Genomic DNA, 23,086 nt, shown 5'->3' with positions numbered 1-23,086 from the left:
AGCCACCCAGGTGCCCCTTTTTCATTTCTATCTTTAAAATATCAACTTAAACTCTTGTTTCCTAGGGCTTCTCAAACTTTAATACACTTAAGAGTCCATCTTGTTAAAATTCAGATTCTGATTCAGAACATGTGAGGTGGAGCCTGACACTAAATTTCTAACAAGCTTCCAGCTATGCCAAAGCTGGTGATTCATAGACTGTGTGTGAATAAAAAATTTCAGAATAAGAAAACAGAAATTTTAGTTTTTTGTAAACACATGTAGCTTTTGCTTTCTCTACAAATCCTTAACATTTCAATACAAAATCTGATCGTATTTCTCATTTGAAAGTAGGTAAACAGCTCCAGTTTATATACACTTGAATATAATCGCCTAATGTGGAATTTGTCAAAATTAAAGAGATCCCATTCATGTTCCTCATAATAGAAATATATTGAAATACATAATATATATATATATAGGAAAAGAATCAACTTTGGGGACATAAGAAGGACTTTAAAGGGGCACCTGGATGGCTCAGTCAGCTAACCATCTGACTATTGATTTCAGCTCAGGTCATGGTTCGTGAGTTCAAGCCCCAGGATGGGCTCTGCACTGATAGCAAGATGCATGCTTGGGATTCTTTCTCTCTCTCTCTCTCAAAAATTAATATTTAAAAAAAAAAAGATGCCTTTATAAATCAGAGAATCATCAATGCCAAATAGTGAAACAGACCTGAACCTCTGTTATGACTTAATGTCTAAGCTTGGATAGTACATCATAAGCTGTTTAGAGCATAGACTATAAAACAGAACTAATCTGAGCTTTAACCTCCTGCTCTGTCACTTACTAACAAGTAGGCTTGGGGCACCTGGGTGGCTCAGTCGGTTACACGTCCGACTTTGGCTCAGGTCATGATCTTGCGGTTCCTGAGTTCAACCCCGCATCGGGCTCTATGCTGACAGCTCGGAGCCTGGAGCCTGCTTCAGATTGTGTCTCCCTCTCCCTCTCTACCCTTTGCCCGCTCACACTCTGTCTCTCTCTTTCTCTCTCAAAAACAAACATTTAAAAAGGTTAAGAAAAAAAAAAGTAGGCTTAAGGAAGTTCTTTATTGCATTTAGCTTCAGTTTCTCCTATTGAAAAACAGGGATACTACTACCTAACCTTTAAGACTGATGAAAAAATGAAAGTAACATATAATATGCTTAGGGTATTGTCTGGCTTATAAGTACTCAATATATAGTAACTACAACAAAAACACATTTGAAATACATATTTGACCCTTGACAAACACAAGTATGAACTGCACATGTAGGTCCACCTATACACAGATTTTTTACAGTGTAGTACTGTAAATGTATTTTCTTTTCCTTATGACTTTCTTAGTAACATTTTCTTTTTCTAGCTTACTTTGCTGTAAGAACAGTTTATAATACATATACAAAATGTTTATGTTATCAGTATATCAACTATATCATATGTAGTTATATGTCAGTGTATCAACTATATCATATATAGTTATCAACTATTTATGTTATTGGGAAGATTACCTTCCAGTCAAAAACAGGCTATTAGTTAAGTTTTGGGGGAGTCAAAATCATACTAGAATTTCCAAGTGTCCAGGGGGTCAGTACACCAAACCCCTGTGTTGTTCAAGGGTCAAATGTATAAAAACCAAAAACCTATCCAGAATAACAATAAGTCAATTATGAATATAATTTATATTGTCCCTGATCAATCTTAAAATAATAAACCACTTTAAACCAAATAATACCTTAAGAACAAAGTGAGAAGTTTTCCATTTAAACATCTATTAAAAGAATATCAGCTCACATTTGGAATCCAACCATTTCTGTAGCTAATTCTCACTACTCATAGTGAAAACCTCAAAGTTATCTCTCTTTTTTTTAATGTTTATTTATTTTTGAGCAAGAGAGAAACAGAGTGAGAGTGGGGGTGGGACAGAGAGGGAGACAGAGAATCTGAAGTAGGCTCCAGGCCCTGAGCTGTCAGCAGAGTCCAACGTGGGTCGAACTCACGGACTGCAAGACCAAGACCTGAGCTAAAGCTGGACGCTTAACTGACTGAGCCATCCAGGCACCCCCAAAGTTATCTTTTAAAATATTTCTTTGCTAAAGGAGTCTTGTAAGATATGTGTTGCATTTAGATAATATTTTGTGCTGATAACTGCAAATTCTGTGTAAAAAACTTCCCCATAGTTTGTAGAATAAATCTTTCCACTAAACATGCTGAGAATCTTAATTCACTATGACTAGAAGTAGAATTTATATCTACACATTTCAAATTACATTTCTTATACCACAAATGGCAAGATCTCATTCTTTTTTATGGCTAACATTCCATCATTCCATTTTATTTATATACATATATATGTGTGTGTATATATATATATATATATATATATATATACATACATATGTATATATGTGTGTGTGTATGTGTATATATATATACACATATATATATCACATTTTCTTTATCCATTCATCTATCAAGGTCCTAGAGGGTGGTAAGTGAAGTCAGACAAAAAACAAAACAAACCAGACTCTTGAATACAGAGGGCTGGTGGCTGCCACAGGGAGGTGAGTGGGAAGATGGGCAAAATAGACAAGGGGCATTAAGAGGTACAAACTTACAGTTATTTATTTATAAATAAGCCACAGAGATGAAAGTACAGCATAGGAAATACAGTCAACAATATTGTCATAACGTTGTATGGAGACAGATGGTGACTGACTATACTTGTCATGGTGAGCACTGGGTAATATACAGAACTGTCAAGTCAATATGCTGTACGCTGAAACTAATATAGCACTGTATGTTGATTACACTTCACTTAGTTTCTTTTGACTGAATATTTGCTATTATCACGTTTAAGATGAACTATTTAAATGCATTAAGTTATTCAGTTGAAGTTAAATGATATTTCTTCCCCCACACTTTAACATCTCTGATATGGATAATTTATAAAAAACAGTATCTTGGCATTGTATCATATTTAGTGCTTTTCTTTCTCAGTACTACTTAAAATAATGGTGAGTTTTACAATCAAGGGCATCTTAGATCGGATGAAATACAGTATACATAGTTTTAATGAGTGGTTCTTAGAATTACAGTAGCTTATACTACTTATACCTTTATTCCAAGAGTCTAAAAATCAAAAATAGAGGCATTGCTTATTTGTTTTAATTAATAAATGTGTTGATAAGGGTGAATGTTGCATCATTACTCTTTTTAAAATTCTAATACATGGTTTAATAGTACTAAGAAACCATTTCAAGCATTTACCCACCTGCAAGTAAAGGTGATCTCATTTCCATTACTCCCACTGAAGGGCCACTGACAGATCGAGGTTGTGGAGTCACTGGAGCTGGCAAATCTCCCATTAAAAATCCAGGTAAGAACTGGGCATTAACCCCTGGTTTTGGAGATGTGGGTGAACCTAGCATCATTGGTTCAGATCCTAAATTAATCAAAAAATAAAGTAAAACAAAGGACTTTAATGTTACAATATCTAACAAAAAGATGTAAGAAGCTAGCATAAAAAATTTTGAGACTTTAATCAAAACTTACATATTACAGAAGCAAAGTTGAGATTTTAAAAACCAACAAAAATTATTTTTATAAAAATGTGAAAGTATTTTTATTAACAATACTAATCTTAGAATTGTCCTAGTTCATTTTTTTTAAGTGTATTTATTTATTTTGAGAGAGAGAGCGGGGGGGGGGGGGGGCAGAAAGAGAGGAGAGAATCCTAGGCAAGCTCCGCACAGAGCCCAACACAGGGCTCGAATTCACAACTGTGAGATTATGACACGAACTGCTCAATCAATTTAGCCATCCAGGCACCCCTGTTCCTGTTTATATTATTTCACAGATTTAAGAATCCACTTTTATTGGGATGCCTGGATGGCTCAGCTGGTTAAGTGGCCCACTCAATTTTGGCTCAAGTTCATGAGTTTGAGCCTCCCATCAGGCTCTGCGCTGACAGCAGGGAGTCAGCTTGGGTTTCTTTTCGTCTATCTGCCCCTCCCCTGCTCGTATTCGCACCCTCTCCCACTCTCTCTCAAAAATAAATAAATAAACATTTTTCAAAAAGAGAATTAACATTTAGTTTTAAATGGAAAATTTTTGTATTATCTTTAAAAAATTCTTAATGCATACAGAATAACTTCTTTCCACTTCTGGGTCAGCTTCTACCTATGCAACAACCAAAAAAAGGAAAGAGTGGGTGCACTAGTTACATGAAGTTTTAGCAAATCAAACACAACGGGTGTAGCTTGCTATATGTTCCATTTTTTTCTTTTCCATAAACAAGAACTATAAACCATTATTGCAATAAAAGTGTAATCATGCATACATTAGAGCACATAGAGCACACATGAAATAATAGTGATGATTAGAAACTAAGAAACATTGAAAGATTTGGAAACTTTATTTTTGGATCATTTTTAAAAATCATTTTAAAGTTAGGAATAATCAATAAAAATCTCCCTAACATAAAACCAATTTAAAGACAGTTGATACTTCACAATCATCAATTTAAAATTAATTTTCACAATTTACAGGATAGGTATTATTATTCCCATTATGAAGAAAAGGAAGCTAGGGGCGCCTGGGTGGCTCAGTCGGTTAAGTGGCCGACTTCAGCTCAGGTCACGATCTCACACTCCGTGAGTTCGAGCCCCGCGTCAGGCTCTGTGCTGACAGCTCAGAGCCTGGAGCCTGTTTCAGATTCTGTGTCTCCCTCTCTCTGACCCTCCCCCATTCATGCTCTGTCTCTCTCTGTCTCAAAAATAAATAAACGTTAAAAAAAAAAAAATTAAAAAAAAAAAAAAAAGAAAAGGAAGCTATAACCTACTCTAATTTCAGAGCAAATTAGCACAGTATGAAAAAAAAAATGGGCCCTAGACTCAGAGACCTGGGTTCGTATCTCTTGGCAAAATGGGCATAATCACAGCATCCACTCACAGAGCTTTGATTAGAATTACAGCAAATTAAGCACTTGACCCAGTATCTAATATCAGTAAGTGCTCAACCCTTATTATTCTAAGGGTATCCTAGAATAGCAAAAACTGAGTGACTAAAGTGTAAATGTAGAATTTGCAATTTCTACTTATTAAAATTTAAGTTTTCAACTATGTAACAAAACTGAACGTGATTCACTGCACTCAGAAAGGCCAAACGTTTGATGTATTATTTACATGCTTAACTATTCCTTAAGTTCTAAGCAGTCTCAAGAATTTGTTTCTTGCTATCCAAATGGTGTCAATTATTTATCCTTCCTCATTATAGTAGACTTAGGTATTAACAATGCCAATGCAAGTGTATAAAAGAGGAAAAAGGCAAAGTCAGGGGAAAAAAATGAAGCAAATACTGAAATAAGGTATGAAGAACCATAACTATATTGTAATTGTTTTAAAGTGCTGTTACTACGTTGCTAGTACATATTTCCAAAGAATATACACACCAAAAGCCTAAACAAAAGCAAATTCTGAAAAGATATTTAGAAACTTATAGTAGTAAATACAAAGTTTTAGGTACCACCAACTACCTCATTCTCCCATCCCCCCAAAGAAAAAAAAAACATATATGGCATTGTAAGAAGAATTAAGAAAAGTTTTGATATATCTGTATATATATTGTGGTAACACTAAACACCAGAGTGAGGAGAGCACAGAGAGGTCTTAATCCGCCTGTCACTTATCACCCCTTAGGCTAAATTTCACTTAGAGAGCTAGAACAATCATCATGCAAGTCTTAAATTCGACTTCAGTCTGCACACCTAAAATCTGTTAAATACTAGGTCTTAATTCAGCTAGCACTGTTTGCTGAAATAATCCTTGATTTTCATATAGCATTAGGTGCTGGGAAAATTATTTATTCTTCACCTGCAATATATGAACTTGAACAATTAATATCAGCAAATGTCAGATTTCTGATGAGGCAATAAACAGAGACGGGTTTATTCACATTTACAACCCCAAGAAATATGCACTCCAAAATGTTTTTGTTGAATAGAAAACTTTGGGACCGGAAATGATTTCCTGATCTCTAAAATAATACAAAACATAAATACCTAGACAAACATCTGTACTTAAGTTTAAAGGTAGCAGAATATCGGCACTGACGTTATGCATTTAGTTTTTTATGACTAATTCTAAAACAGTCCAAGTTAACTCCATTCCCAAAAGAAACATTTTGCACAAAGCATAGCAAGCACTATTACACCCTTCAAATGTAAAAAAACAAAAACAAAAAACCTCGTTCTACAAATATCGCGCTTGCTTTCTTTTCCAAACTCAAAAGTTGTAACCTAATTTTCAAATGCGTCTCTATGATAGCAATTTTCTGCTAAAAATTTTGACGGTTCTCACAAGTGCCTAAACTCAGCAAACAAAAAGGAAATCTACATCCTGTTAACTTGATAGATTTTTTTTTTTTTTGAACAACACTTTCAGCAAGGCTCTCCGTTAAACAATGGGAATGAATTTTTAAAAAACTCATTACGTAACTGATTAGAGAAAAAGACCTCCTACAAAGTCACTTCCCCAAGATAAAGGCGGGAAAATCATACCAACTCCCGGCTTCCTATTAACGCCAGTATCTCCATGGCTACCATCAAGGGGTTAAACGTCGCACAACCGTAGTTTCTACTAATAAGACTCCTTTTGCTAAGCCCAGGGCAGGTAGGAATCCAACAGAAACTAAAAGCCCAAGTGACCAAAGAACGGTGAGCTGTAACCACACTCCAGGTCACCGCCCACCCACGTGTACGCGGATCCGTTCCTTTACACCGACACCTCCCCGGATCCAGGAACTCAGCACCGCGTCCTCGGCGCTCGGAGAGTTTCAGGTATGGGCAGAACGAGTGCGGCCCGCGTGTTGGGGGGCAAAACGGCTTAGTCACCACTGGACAGCCATTCCCACGCCCTACCCAGGCCCGCAACTTCCCGGAGCCGCCTTGCTGGCGGCAGGGTGATGACGCCCTGAGCAGGGGGACAACTGAAAACTTGTGGGTGAACCAGGGGCTCGTACCCGCGACTGAAACTAGCAAAGAGCCTGATGACTACTGGCTTTCAGTCTTGCTTGCTCCTAGTCCTACGGCGTGGATCGCAGCGCCAGCGAGGAAACGCAGTTTTTCACTCACCCAACGAGGGCGCCTGGGGTTCCACGGCAAAGGTTGCCATCGCAGCTGCAACCACACTTGGCCCCGGACCTTCCCGATTTTCAAAAATGGCGGAAACTCTCTCACGGGTAAGGGCGCGCTGCCTTATGAGGTTGCGTAACTTCCGGTCTTGCGCTATACTTTTATTGTGGGCGCCGCAGCAGTCATTTTGGAATCGGGCAAACGTCTTTTCGCAGAGTCTGCGTTTTCGAGAAGAATTTCGCAGGAAATGGGATGAACTATGGTGAAAACGATGGTTCCGGCAATGGTTTTTGCTAACGCTGTGCGCCTCCTGAACTGTTGGTGCTTAAGTTTCATGGAAGCACATGTTCTTTTACTCACGGTTTCATAATTAGAGTGAGTTTACCCAGCACTCTGTCATCTGTCAGCTTTTCCAAGTAACACCTGAAAAAATTACCTTAACGAAGTAACGGTGCCGCTTTCCTGTGTTGATTTCAGGCTTGGTATATGAGTATATGAGTTGCGTTCTCAAAGTATATTTCCTACCATCTCTATGCCATTTTTTAAAAATGTTGTTACAAAGGCACAATTTTACATTAAGCGTAACGCATACATTGTTTTATATACTTACAAAAGATATTGAACAGTGTAGGCTAATAACACTGGAGAATCCTGTGTGCTCCTCACTGTCCCATCTCTTCCGTCCTCCTCCTACTTTGCTGCTTTTTTTTAGTCTTCAAATATAGGTTACGCATATTCACATTCTATACGTTGTTTTGTTCACTAACTTTATAAAAATGATATGCAGCATGTATATATTCTGAGATGCTCTCTGGTCCATAACAAACTCGTTATCCTCTAAATCCCCACCCATCTTCTCTCCCTCTTTCCTCTGGGATTTCCTGAAATCCCAAATCCAGCAAGAATGTTGTAATTTGAATGAGGCAATAACAATTCCAGCATTACTTAGTTTCTGGCAAGTTCCCAGAAATCAAACTTAAAACCAATTGACTTTTTTTTTTTTTTAACAGGTGTGTGGGTTGAATTGCATCCCTCAAAAAGGTATGTTCAAGGTGTAACCTCCAATACATATGTTACCTTACTTGGAAATAAGGTCCGTAGATGCAACCAAGTGCAGATGAAGTCATACTACATTACAACAAATTTGGCAGCTTAAACCAACACAAATTTATCTTGTATAGTCCTGAGGGCAGAAACTTGAAATGAGTCTTAAAGGGCCCAAAATCAAGGTGTCAGTAAGACTGGTTTCTTCTGGAGGCTTCGGGGGAAAATCCATTTCCTCAGGCTTGTAGCTCCTTCCCCCTTCAAAGCTAGTGGTACAGCATCTTTTCTTTGTCTGGCACTGTTTCTCTCTGTTTCTGTCATCACATGAACTTCTGTAGTAAACTTTCCCTGTCCCTTCCTCTTATAAGGACATTTGTGATTATATTTAGGGCCCACTGAGATAATCCAGGATAATCTTCTCATTTCAATAGCCAACTCTGCTGAGTAAATCAATAGTCCTATCTGCAAAGCACCTTTTACTATGTAAGGTAACATTCATAGATTCCAGAGATTAGAGTGAAGATATCTTCAGGGGCTGTCATTCAGCCCAACATGCTCACGAAACCCCTTTTTAGAATGAAGATTCCAAGAAGGGTTTATAAATGAAGGATTTCTGAGTAATATAAATATTATATTATAATATGTATTATATTTATAAATATAAATTATGATCTGTCCAAACAAAAGAACATTATGCACCTGTTAAAAAGCATGAGCTATATTTGGTATGTGTGTGTGTTGATGTAGAAAAGTCTTCATGATCGACATACTGAAAGTAGCAATTTGAAAAAATATATATGGCCACATTTTATTTTTTTAAAGTATATTTGTTTTTTTAACATTCATTTATTTTGAGAGAGAGAGTGCACATGTACCCCCTAGGTGCCACTATAAAGCATATTTGAATACATATGCAAAGGGGTGGGGAGGAATGCTTGTTAAATAAAAGAAGTGGGGCACCTGTGTGGTTCTGTCAATTGAGCATCTGACTCTTGGTTCCAGCTCAGGTCATGATCTCATGGTATGTGGGATCGAGCCCAGAGTTGGGCTCTGCACTGAGTGTGGGGCCTACTTGGGATTCTCTCTCTCCCACTCTCTCTGCCCCTCCCCCGCTCACACTCTTTCTCAAAATAAGTAATAAACTTAAAAAAAAAAAAAGAGAGAGAGAGAGAGAAGCCAGGAAGGAAGGAAGGAAGGAAAGGAGGAAGGAAGGAAGCTGGAAAACATTTGTGCCAAACTATTAACAGGGAAGATGGAGGAGGAAAGGCGTTTGTAGTTGGAGGGCTTAAGAAGGGCCTTTAGCTTATTCTATTTAACTAATGGTTGACTATAGATATTATTTACTGTTGTTATTGTTCTTCAAATTAGAAACTTGGTTTCTTTAAGAAAGAAAAATCATTTTCCTTTCTTCATTTGCATTTCAATATTCTACCTTTAAACTGGCTCTTTCCTTATCAATTTATAAAAATGCCCAGTTTGCCCTATCAAAAAACCTTCTCTAGACCTTGCTCCTTCTTCTGGATACCATGCACTAATTGCATTCACATTCTTCTCTTTTTTTTAAGATCTCAAAATAAGGGTCTACAGACTTCAGTAGACGATCTCTTTCCCTAAGTTCACCATCTTGTCTTTTAATTCATTACACACTTGCTCCTGGGTAAATCCTCTTCTGAAACCACTGACTGCAACTCCTTTTCTCCTAATTGCCAAGTGAAGGTCTGTCTCTATGACATCTGCAATATTCAACAGCTTTGACAATCTTTTCCTCAATTCAAGTGTTTTTCTTGTTTTGGTGATGCTACACTTCCTATTTCTCCTTATAACTTTCTACTCTTTCCCTAACTTTTCCATACCTGGTCCCATTTCATTCTAACCTGGACATGTTATTGTTAGTTAAAACTTGATCCTCTCTCTCTTCTCATCTATGCAAACAATTAATGCCCCACCACTCTCTAAAGCCAAATGCTACTTTTCTAGATGCTTGCTGAACAACCTACCAGTACATCAAACCTCAAAAACTCATCGTATCCCTAAAACCATTCCGTTTGTCCCTTTTTCTTTTAGAGTCTTAGAAACCCCAAATTAAAACCATTGCACATTAAAGCAGAATTTAAGGTCAAACAGACTTAAATTCAGAGCCCAACTTTTCCACTTAAATCCTATATTGCTTGGATTTCTATTAAATATCTCCAGATTTTATTGTCTGTAAAATAATAAAAAAAAAAAATACGTTTAAAAGGGAGGTTATGCTTAATATAGGTCCCTGGTCCACTTTTCTTTTTCTGGCTTCCATCTTCCCTGCTATCAAACATTCAGATACCAAGTGTTATTTATTTATATTTTGCCTCCTCAATTCTTAAATTGTAGTCAGCACTTAACATTTCCTTGCCTTCCATCTCTCCCACCAAATCTAACATACCAATAGCCAATACTCTCTTCTTTGTACATATTACCCAGATGTTCAAAAGCTCTCACTGATTTCCTATTCCCTACAGCAAACCTCCTTATCCTCAACTCCATAAGATTCACGTGTGCAGCACATACCAAACAATGATGTCCCTCATTACATAACATACATTCTCACCTGGGCAGAAAGGGAAAGGGGAAAACCAGAATCACAGGGTGGAAGCCACTACAGACTGAATGTTTGTGTCCCCCAAAATTCATATGTTGAAGTTTTAACACCCAATATGATGCTTTTTGGAAGTGAGTCTTTGGAGTCTTATAAGAAACCTAACAAAGCTCTCTACCCCATCCTATCTCAGCCTTGTGAGGATACAGTGACAAGACTGCCATCTGTGAACCATGACACATCCTCTCACCAGAAACCAAATCTGCTAATGCCTTGATCTCAGACTTCCCAGCCTCCAGAACTATGAGAAAGAAATGTCTGTTGTCTATAAGTCTTCCCATCTATGGTATTCTGTTATAACAGACCAAACAGACTGAGACAGGAGAGTAGGAGTATCTCTTTTAGAGACTGCAATAGGCACCCTAAAGGGAATACACATTGTCACCCTAACTTCGCCTTAAAGTGTTGAAAACTCCGGCTTCAAAAATCAGGTCCCTTTATCCTCTGACCCTAAACTTCTCTAATCAATTCTCCCATTATTTCCCTTGGCAAACCTTCAACCTCTTGGGAAAGATAGTCACACTGTATTCCTTGATCACAGCAATCCCTCTGCCTACCAACTCTTTCCCTTCACCCCAATTTACAAAGTCCTGTCCTTCCTACAAGTAGCAGCTCAAGCCTCTCTTCCATCATGAAGCCTGCCCCAGCTGTGCCAGCCCTCAGCCATCATTCAATTTCAGAATGTCTGATGCATTGTTTCTGGAACTCATTTGCTATAAACTACTTATTTTTTAAGTTTGTTTTTCTTTAAATTTATGTTGAGAGAGAGTCTGCGCATGCTAGGAAGGGTAAGAGCAGAGAGAGAGAAGAGAGAGAATCCCAAGCAGGCGATGTGGTGCTCGGTCTCATAAACCATGAGATCATGAACTGAGCCAAAATCGAGACTCGGACGCTTAACCGACTGAGCCACCCAGGCGCCCCTTAAGTTTTTGTTCTCAGGCCTAGTAGATGGATTTTCTTGGGGGTAGGGACCATAACTTTACTTTCTTTATTGTATTTCCATCAATTTTCAGTAAATATATATTGGAAAAGTAAATGAGTGATATAATGAAAAAGTAAATGAATGAATGAGCTCTAAATAAATAAACTTAGAATAAAGATTATCTGACATTTTGATATAATTTTATATGTTTTCAGATTTTTTAAATTATAATTTTGGACATTAAGTCTATTATAAGTACTTCTATTTATATTATACAATGAAGTTTATAGTTCTAACTATTTATCCTTTTTGATAAAATGAAATGATCATAACTTGCATTAACTTGAATGGGAAACTTGTGTGGCATGATTTACTTTAATTTAATTTAATTTAATTTTATTTTATTTATTTATTGTTCATATTTTATTATCTATATATTATTTTATTTTTATTTTATCTTTATTTTTATTATCTTTAACAATATTCCATGTTCACCATATTCTGTACATGAATATTATTATCTTAATTGCAATACTTGTTTTCCTACTTTCCTTTCTGAACATATTAAATAAGATTTCGCATAACATGGAACACCTACGGGGCACCTGGATGTCTCAGCCAGTTAAATGTCCAATTTTGGCTCAGGTCACGATCTCACGGTTCATGAGTTCAATCCCCATGTCAGGCTCTGTGCTGACAGCTCAGAACCTGGAGCCTGCTTCAGATTCTGTGTCTCCCTCTCTCTCTGCCTCTCCCCTGTTCATACTCTATCTCTCATTCTCTCTCTCTCTCTCTTTCTCTCTTTCTCTCTCTCTCTCAAAAATAAATAAACATTAAAAAATTCTTTTTAAGGGGCGCCTGGGTGGCTCAGTCGCTTAAGCTTCTGACTTCTACTTAGGTCATGATCTCATGGTTTGTGAGATCGAGCTCTGCATCAGGCTGTGTGCTGACAGCTTAGAGCCTGGAGCCTGCTTTGGATTCTGTGTCTCCCTCTCTCTCTCTGCCCTTCCCCCCACTCATGCTGTGTGTCTCTCTCTCAAAAATAAACATTAAAAAATAAATAAAAATAAAATTATTTTTAAAAATAAAGTGGAACATCTATTCCCTGTTTCTATTCTGGACTCATGGTTCCCTGAAGTCTGCCCTCTGATGACATAAGATTTCATCAAAGTGCTATTTTTGTAGAAAGTGGATATTCAAACTTAGATGAGAAACCCTTTCTTTGAACAATGTATTGTGCAGATACTTATTACATACAACAGAACTGCTCTGGTTGGAAAAAAGGGAAGAATACAAGCCCCACTAACTCAGGGTTCTTGTGCCCTAAAGTGTCTATTGACTATCACACCTCCAAATGCCCTGAAACACTTGGATGGAGTACCTTGGGCTACAGAGAGCCCACTTGAAAATTAGCTCTGGGCTTTATATATATTTCAATTTTTTTCTAAAGCCAAAACAAATTTTTTAAAAGTCAGAAATATGTGAAATCTCAAAATTTATTTATGTTCAATATATTTGATATATTCACAGCCAAACTGCTTGTGTATATCATATATATAACTCAATACTCAGTAGCTATTTATAAATATTTATTAATTTGCAACATTTGTATATAAGTGTAAATTCGTTCTCCTAAAAGCGCACTCTCCATCTATTCTAAAAATAAACACAAATAATTTTTTTAAATTAAAGTGAAGAAAAAGATATCCACCTCTAGTCAAACTTTAAGAAAAGGACAGAGTTTGTCACCTTCAGAAAGAAAGCAAGGAGAGAAAGCATCTTATCACTCACGTTCTCATTATCTCAGACTTTGGCATTTGGTATAGCATGAGCTGCAAGTCACTTAGACTGTGATGTCATGTAAAGCACACAGAGGAACCATGACTTCATAGGGCCAAAGATAAATTATCTCCTAGAGACTTTTATAACGTTTACGACATAGGGAACATGTTCAGAAAAATATAAATCCATTAATAACTATTTGCATTATCTGATTTCTACAAATATAATTACCAAAGCCATGTCTTTATAAATTAAAAATAAACTCTTACATTTGGAAGTGTATGAATTTTTGTAAACAACTGGCAGAAAGGGGGCAGCCAAATATCAAAGGAAACATCGGTTTAGCTGGTTCACCTGTTGCCTTTAAATCAATTAAAAAAATTTTTTTAATGTTTATTTATTTTTGACAGAGAGACAGCGCATGAGCAGGGGAGGGACAGAGAGAGAGGGAGACACAGAATCCAAGGCAGGCTCCAGGCTCTGAGCTGTCAGCACAGATCCTGACGTGGGGCTTGAACTCACGGAGTGTGAGATCATGACCTGAGCTGAAGTCAGATGCTCAACCGACTGAGCCACCCAGGTACCCCAGCCTTTAAATCAATTAAATAGTTCCTTTCATCTGTTGGAAGTGAAAAAGTAACCTCAAAATTTACATAACTTTGAGAGGAGGGATGAGTAGGTGCAATAGGACTTTTAGGGCAGTGAAACTACCCTGTATATAATACATAAATACACTACATAATAGTGGATACATGCTATTACAAATGTATTCAAACCCAGAGAATGTACAACACAAAGAGGAACCCTAGAACCCTAATATAAATGATAGATTTTGGATGATAATGATGTGTCAATGTAGTATCACCCATCATCACGAGTGTACCATTCTGGTGGGAGATGTTGATAATGGGGGAGGCTATATGTGGGGAGGGGGCAGGGGACATATGGGAAACTTGTTGTAAAGTTAAAACTGCTCTAAAAAATAAGGTGTATATATTTTTTAATGTGTATAACTTTCAGGTGTAATTTTATTTCCTGCTTTTATATTTGAACTGTCATATAGGTTTAATCAGATATTTGAAAGCCCTGTGGAAGTTTATAACAGGCGAAGTAGACAACTTTGAAAAAAAATAGGATTGATTTTAGAAAGGGCTTTGTCTAGGATTTGCCTTGAAATAATCTGTTGGGATGGGTGAGGGCAGGAGCAGGGAAGGAAAATAATGGCTAAGGGAATGCTTTAGACAAGAAAAGCCACGGGGTGATAATTACTGATGGGTAATTGATTATGCTGTTCTTTATAATTTTGTGTATGTTTGACATTTTCCCTAACTAAATTCTTTTTTTTTAATTCAATAAGCCTAAATTCTAGGGTGTTCAAAGGTCATACATTTTACCCAGTTTATGTAAAAAAAAAAAGAGCAAAATAATGGAAAAGTAAGTTTTCTTACTTGACAATGTCTTCATTTAGAGAAGCGGCAGCATTTTGTTTAAGACAGGAGCAAGCCTGATTTTAAATACTTCATAGTTATGTGACATTAAAATCTCCGAAAGTTAGCTTTTTAATCTGAATAGTTTAAATAATAGTAACTAATTCATATGTCATACATTGACTTATTCACCTAGTGAATAGATACATAAAATATATACTCAATAACTGAAATTTACACTAATGTTATCTGTCATTCAGTATATTACATAGCTTTTAATAAACTAATTTGGCTTCTTTCCCCATTAATTCACCAAAGAGCTCTTGCCAGGGTCACCAAAGATCTCTATGAAGCTAAATCCAGACGTTTTCAGTGCTCATCTTAAATAAATCTCAACAGCATCAGTTCACATTAAATACTCTTTGAAATTCTCCTTAGTTTCACTGACATTATACTCTCTTGGTTTTCCTTCTACCTCTGTGATCATATGGCTAAGTTTTGTTTCTTGATTCATCCTTCCCTAGCCAGCCTTTAAATGTTGTTCCCCAAGGCTCAATCTTACTCAAAACTCTTTCCTATGTGATGTCATCTGTGTCCATTACCCTCAGTGACTCTCAATTCATACCACCAAACCAGATCATTCTCTGAGGTCCAAATTTATATATTCAATTGCTTCTACAACATCTGCTCTTAGATATTTCAAAGGCACCCCAAAATCAAATATAAAAGCCCAAACTTAAAGTCTTTTCTGTAAAACATGAATGAATATATTTATCTCAGAGAAAGATACCACCAGCTATCTAGCTGGGAAAGCCGAAAACCTTGGAATGGTCTTGAAAACCTCTTTCCAACACCAATCCGGTGCCAGGTCCTGTGAATTTTGCTTTTAAATACCTTGCAGATATATCCACTTCCTAATGTTTTTATTGCTATAGCCAAATCCCAGCTTTATCATCTGATACCTGGACTTAGCTTTTTGATTGCTCTTCCTTCTTCTTAATCCATTCTCCACAATGTAGTGAGAGTGGCCTTTTGTTTTTTTTTAACGTTTATTTATTTTTGAGACAGAGAGAGACAGAGCATGAACGGGGGAGGGTCAGAGAGAGGGAGACACAGAATCTGAAACAGGTTCCAGGTTCTGAGCTGTCAGCACAGAGCCCGACGCAGGGCTCGAACTCACGGACCACGAGATCATGACCTGAGCCGAAGTCGGCCGCTTAACCGACTGAGCCACCCAGGCGCCCCAAGAGAGTGACCTTTTGAAAAATAACTTTCTGAGCAAGTTGCTCTCCTGCTTAAAACCTTTCCATTGTTTCCACTGATCTAAAAGAGCAGAATCCTAAAGCTGCCTGCAAGCCTTTACTTGACTGGCCTAACACCTCAGCCGCTTCTGACACCATCTCATCTCCTCTTGTTCACTGCTCCAGCCACTCAGCCTTCTTTCCATTACTGTAATGTCCCATGCTTCTTCCCACTCCTGGGTCTTTACACATGTTCTTCCCTCAGTTCTGTAAGATCTCTGACACCCCACTCCCCTTAGTTGGTTAACATTTATTTCTCTTTTAGAACTGATCTCAACTGTCACTCAAAAGTTTGGAAAGCTTTCCTGTGTAACTAGACAAGATCACACTTTGAATTATACACTTCTATAAATTTTAGAATAATATCTATCCCCAACTAGATTGTAGACTCTATGAGGCCAGGTACTTGGGTTTTGTTGTTGTTGTTAATTAACACTTTTTTAAATGTTCATTTTTTTTATTAAAAAACTTTTTTAATGTTTATTTATTTTTGAGACACTGCGAGAGACAGAGTACAAGTAGGGGAGGGGCAGAGAGAGAAGGAGACACAGAATCTGAAGCAGGCTCCAGGCTCTGAGCTGTCAGCCCAGAGCCGGACGCGGGGTTCGAACTCATGAACTGTGAGATCATGACCTGAACTGAAGTCGGACGCTTAACCAACTGAGCCACTCAAGCGCCCCAATGTTTATTTTTGAGAGAGATAGAGAGAGAGAGAGATTGAGAGACACAGTGGGAGCAGGGGAGGGGCAGAGAGAGAGGGAGACCCAGAATCCAAAGCAGGCTCCAGGCTCTGAGCTGTCAGCACAGAGCCCGACGTGGAGCTCGAACTCATTAACTGTGAAATCATGACCTGAGCTGAAGTTGGACGCTTAACTGACTGAGCCACCCAGATGCCCCTTGTTAACTTTTTTTTTTTTAATGAAACTGTTTTTATTTTGAAATATTTGTAGATTCACAGAAAGTTGTAAAAAATAATGCAGAGAGATCCTATATCTGCTTTACCCAGTTTACCCCAATGGTCACATCTTGCCAAACTATAGTACAATGTCACAAGCAGGATATTGAACATTGATACATCAAGACAGAAGACGTATCCAGTCCTACAAGGATTTGTCGTGTGGCCCTTTTACAACCACAGCCACTTCCTTCTGCTGCCACCAATTTCTTAATCTCTGGCAACCACTAATCTGTTCCCTGTTTCTATAATTTTGTCATTTCAAGAATGTTATATTAAAGAAATAACACAGTGTATAACATTGAGGGTTGGCTTTTCACCCAGCATAATTCTCTGGAGGTTCATCCAGGTCGTTGCAGGTATCAGTAGTTCATTCGGTTTTATTGCTTAGTAGTGTTCCGTGGTATGGATGCACTACCACATGATATCATTAACCATTTACTCATTAAAGAACATCTAGGTTGTTTCCAGTTTGGGCTATTATAAGTAAAGCCGCTCTAAACATTCATGTACAGGTTTTTGTATTAATATACATCTTCATTTCTCTGAGGAAAATGACCAGGATTACCATTGCTAGGTCTTGTGGTAGTTGTATACGTAGCTTTTTAAGAAACTGCCAAACTTTTTTCCGGAGTGGCTGTGCCATTTTACAGTCCCACCAGCAATATGTAAAGTGATCCAGTTTCTTCACATCCTGCCAAAATTTATGGTGTCACTATTTTTTGTTTTAACCATTTTGATAGGTCTGTAATGATACCTCATTGTGGTTCTAGTTTGCACTTCCCTGATGGCTAATGATGTTGAACATCTTATCATGTGCTTATCTATCGTATGTATATCCTTTCAGTAAAATGTCTCCTCATGTCTTTTGTCCATTTTCTAATTTGACGGAGTTTTTACTATTGAGTTTTGAGAGTTCTTTAATATATTCTATATAACAAGTCTTTTGTTGGATATACGGTTTGCAAGTATTTTCTTCTACTCTGTAGCTTATCTTTTCATCCTTTTAATAAGGTCTTTCACAGAGTAAAAATTTAAATCTTGATTAAGTCCAGTTTATAAATTTTTCCATTTATGGATCGTGAGTTTGGTGTCAAGTCTAAGAACTTTTTGCCTAGTGCTAGATCCCAAAGAGTCTCTCCTATTCTATTCTAGAATTTTTATAATTTAACATTTAAAGTTAAAATTTGTGCTCCATTTAAAAAAATTTTTTTGAGGGGCACCTGGGTGGCGCAGTCGGTTGGGCGTCCGACTTCAGCCAGGTCACGATCTCGCGGTCCGTGAGTTCGAGCCCCGCGTCGGGCTCTGGGCTGATGGCTCAGAGCCTGGAGCCTGTTTCCGATTCTGTGTCTCCCTCTCTCTCTGCTCCTCCCCCGTTCATGCTCTGTCTCTCTCTGTCCCAAAAATAAATAAACGTTGAAAAAAAAATTTAAAAAAATAAATAAATAAATAAATAAAATTTTTGATGTTTATTTATTTTTGAGAGAGAAAGAGCATTAACGGGGGAGAGGCAGATAGAGAGAGAGAGAGAGAGAGAGAGAGAGAGAGAGAGAGGGACAGAATCCGAAGCAGACTCCAGGTTCTGAGCTGTAGGCACAGAGCCCAATGCAGGGCTCTAACTCACGAACTGTGAGATCATGACCTGAGCCGAAGTCGGACGCTTAACCGACTGAACCACCCAGGCACCTGTGTCCATATTTTAATTATTTTTTGTTGAAGGTATTAGACTACAACAAAGTTCATTTTTTAAACTGTGGAAATCCAGATATCCAGTTACTCCAACACCATTTGTTGAAAAGGCTATCTTTCTTTCTTTGCTTTTATACTTTTGTCAAAAGTCAATTGAATTTGTTTATGTGGGTCTATTTCCAGGCTTCTCTCTTCTTTTTCCATTGATTAATGTGCCTGTCTCTCTGCCAACCACACAATCTTGATTACTGTAGCTATATAGTAAATCTTACAGCTATGTGATAAGTACTGCTATATAATAAGCACACGTTTTTCTTCCTTTGCAAAATTCCTATAGCTATTCTTGTTCCTTGCCTTTCTGTATACATTGCAGAATAATCTTATCTATATCTATAAACATTCTTGCTGAGATTTTGATAATAATTGCATTAAACCTGTATATCAACCTGGGAAAAATTGACATCTTCACTATGGTGAATCTTCCAATCCATGAACACAGTATATTTCTCCATTTATTTAGATCTTTGATTTCTTTTATCAGCATTCTGAGATTTGGGGCATATAAGTCCTATACATGTTTTGTTAGATTTATATCTCAGTATTTGTCCATCTGTCTTTCTCTCTCTCTCTGTTTTTTTGAATGATTATAAATGGTATTGCCTTTTATTTTTTTAAAGTTTGTTTATTATTATTTTTTTTTTTGAGAGCGAGTGAGAGTGAGAGATAGCAGGGGAGGGAAAGGGGCTGAGAAAGAGGGAGACAGAAGATCCGAAACTGGTTCTGTGCTGACAGCAGACAGCCCAATGTGGGGCTTGAACTCAAAACCATGAGATCCCCAACTGAGCCACCAGGCGTCCCTGGTATTGCCTTTTAAATTTTGGTGACCAAGTGTTCATTGCAAGTATGTAGAAATTAAATTAATTTTAGATATTTATCTGGTACACTACAACCTTGCTGAACTCACTTATTCCAATTTTTTTTTTATAGATTCTTTGGGATTTTTATGTAGACAACAGTGCTGTCTACAAAACAGACACTTTTATTTCTTCCTCTCTGATCCGTCTACCTTTTAATTCCTTTTCTTGACTTATTGCACTGGCTAGAAATTGAACCAATATGATGAAGAAAAGCAGTGAGCATGCACATCCTTGCCGTGTTCCCAATTTAAAAAAAAAAACAACAAAAAACATGCAGTCTTTCACCATGAATTATAATGTTAGCTATAGGTTTTTTGTAGTTCCTCTTTATCAAGCTGAGAAAGTTCTTCCTTTTTCTTATTTTTCTGGGAGGATGCTGAATGGGTGTTGAAGTCTGTCAAATGCCTTTTTTACACTGATTGCTGTGATCATGGGACCTTTCTTCTTTGCCTGATAACATGGTAGATTATACTGGTTGACTTTCAAATGTTGAACCAGCTTTGCATATCTGAAATAAACCCCTCTCTGTCATGATATACACTTCATTTTTTATATAGCTAAATTCTATTTGCTAATATTTTGTCAAGGAATTTCACATTTATATTTTAAGTGTGATATTAGCTGTAGTTTTCTTTTTATTTGATTCACTCCTCTTCTGTTTTCTGGACAAAATTGTGTAGAAGTAGTGTTAATCCCTTTTAAACACTTGGTAGAATTCTCCAATGAAGTTTTATAAGAAAATCTGATCTTGGAGATTTATCTTCTTAGCAGCTCTTAAATTGCTAATTTAATTTACCTAATAGTTTATAGAGCTATTCAAATTATTTAATCCTGTTGGGTGAGTTGTAGTAGTGTGTACTTTTCAAGGAAATTGTCGTTGTCTAAGTTGCAAAGTTTATATGTATAGAGTTGTTCATAGTACCTCTTTACTGTCCTTTTGATGTCCACAGTCTGATATTTTGTTTATTTGCCGTTATTGGTAATTTGTGTCTTCTCTCTTTTTTCTTTGTCAATCTTATAAAAGGTTTGTTAATTGTACTGGTCTTTTCAAAGAATTAACTCTTTGTCTCATTGATTGTCTCTATTATTTTTCTGTTTTCAACTTCATTGATTTCTTTCATCCTTCTGTTTTCTTTGTATTTCTTTTGCTTTTCCTTTTCTAGATTCTTTTTTATTTTTTTTATTTTTCTAGGTTCTTGAAGTAAAGGCTTAGATTATTAATTTGAGACCTGTCCTTTTTTCTAATGTATATATTTCATGTCTCCTATAAATTTCCCTTTCAGCATTGTTTTAGCTATGCCCCACACATTTTTCTATGATTATTTTTATTTTCATTCAGTTCAATGTTTGTTTTGTTTCTCTGAAATATTTGCCTTATTTACCCTATGGATTATTTTGAAGTATGCTGCTTAATTTCGAAGTGTTGGGAGATTTTCCTGGTGTCGCTCTATTAATGATTTGTAATATCATTCCAGTGTGGTCAAGAAATACATTCCAGGGGCACCTGGGTGGCTCAGTCAGTTAAGCATCTGACTCTTGATTTGGGCTCAGGTCATGATCTCACTGTTAGTGGGATCAAGCCCCATTTTGGGCTCTGCACTGGCAGCATGGGGCCTGCTTGGGATTCTCTTTCCCTCTCTCTCTGCCCCTCTCCAACTCACATGCATGCTCAGTCTCTTTCAAAATAAATATATTAAGGGGAGCCTGGGTGGCTCAGTCGGTTAAGCGGCTGACTTCAGCTCAGGTCACGATCTCGCGGTCCGTGAGTTCGAGCCCCGCGTCAGGCTCTGTGCTGACAGCTCAGAGCCTGGAGCCTGTTTCGGATTCTGTGTCTCCCTCTCTCTGACCCTCCCCCGTTCATGCTCTGTCTCTCTCTGTCTCAAAAATAAATAAACGTTAAAAAAAAAATAAAAAAATAAATAAATAAATATATTAACTTCAGAAAATACATTCTACATGATTTTACATTTGTTGAGGTTTGATTTATAGCCCAGGATATGGTCTATCTTGGCATATGTTGCATGGGCACCTGAAAAAAATGAATATCCTGCTGCAGTTGGGTGGAGAATTCTATAAATGTCAACCAGATCATGTTGGTTGATGATATTGAGTTCTTTTATATCCTTATTTATTTTTTGTACATTTGTCCTATCACTTGGTAAGAAAGGAATGAAGTTTCCAAGTATGATTGTAGAATTGTCTGTTTATTCTTTCAGTTCTATAAGTTTTTGCTTTGCATATTTTGCATCTGTATTGTACATACACAATTATGAATGCTAGGTCTTGTCAAACTGATTCATCAATAAAACTAAAAGGCAGCCTTTGGAACGGGAGAAGATATTTTCAAACAATATATCCAGAAAATGGTTAGTATCCAAATCTATAAATAACTTATGAAACTCAACACCCAAAAAAAAACAAATAATCCAGTTAAGAAATGGGCAGAAGACATGAATAGACATCTTTCCAAAAAAGACATCCAGATGGCCAACAGACACATGAACAGATGCTCAACATCACTCATCATCAGGGAAATACAAATCAAAACTGCAATGAGATATCACACCTTTCAGAATGGCTAAAATTAACAGCACAGAAAACAACAGATGTTGGTGAGGATGCGGAGAAAGAGGAACCCTCTTACACTGTTGGTGGGAATGCAAAGTGGTGCAGACACTTTGGAAAACTGTATGGAAGTTCCTCAAAAAGTTAAAAATAAAACTACCTAGGACCCAGCAATTGCACTACTAGGTATTTACCCAAAGGATATCAAAATACTGATCCAAAGGGACACATGCACCCCTATGTTTAGGGTAGCATTATCAACAATAGCCAACTATGGAGAGAGCCCAAATGTCCTTCGACTAATGAATGGATAAAGAAGTTGTGGTACATATACAATGGAATATTACTCAGCCATAAAAAAGAGTGAAATCTTGCCATTTGCAACCATGTGGATAGAGCTAGAGTGTATTATGCTAAGCAAAATAAGTCAGAGAAAGACAAATATTGTTTGATTTCACTCATATGTGGAATTTAATAAACCAAACAGATGGACATGGGAAAAAAAAGAAGGAAAGGCAGACATAAAACAGACTCTTAACTATAGAGAACAAACTGAGGGTTATTGGAGGGGAGATAGGCAAGGAGATGGCCTAAATGGGTGGTGGGCACTTGTTGGGAGAGCACTGGGTGTTATACGTAAATGATTAATCACTAAAGTCTATGCCTGAAACCAAGATTCCACTGTCTGTTAACTACAATTTA

At 37.2% G+C, this 23,086-nt stretch overlaps 1 protein-coding gene across 3 annotated transcripts in view; it reads right to left on the bottom strand.

The window, feature by feature from the left end:
* Nucleotides 1-7,260, bottom strand: part of NUP35 (nucleoporin 35) — a 36,164-nt gene extending 28,904 nt beyond the window's left edge. Inside the window, exons 1-2 of one of the 3 annotated variants that reach the window (XM_040475584.1) lie at nt 7,151-7,260; nt 3,293-3,463 (exon numbers count right to left, since the gene is read on the bottom strand). In XM_040475584.1, the coding sequence (XP_040331518.1) occupies nt 3,293-3,463; nt 7,151-7,190 (211 nt within the window). In that variant the 5' untranslated portion in view covers nt 7,191-7,260. Of the gene's footprint in view, nt 1-3,292; nt 3,464-6,577; nt 6,684-7,150 lie in introns of those variants that run through there. The other 2 variants (XM_040475587.1, XM_040475585.1) reach the window with 2 other exon arrangements.
* Between the last annotated feature and the right edge of the window lie 15,826 nt (nt 7,261-23,086).

The sequence above is a fragment of the Herpailurus yagouaroundi genome, unplaced genomic scaffold (assembly GCF_014898765.1).
Source record: "Herpailurus yagouaroundi ecotype Mexico unplaced genomic scaffold, PumYag 140, whole genome shotgun sequence".
NCBI lineage: Eukaryota > Metazoa > Chordata > Mammalia > Carnivora > Felidae > Herpailurus > Herpailurus yagouaroundi.
The sequence above is the reverse complement of the archived record's forward strand: the minus strand, read 5'-3'. Positions and strand labels throughout refer to the sequence as shown.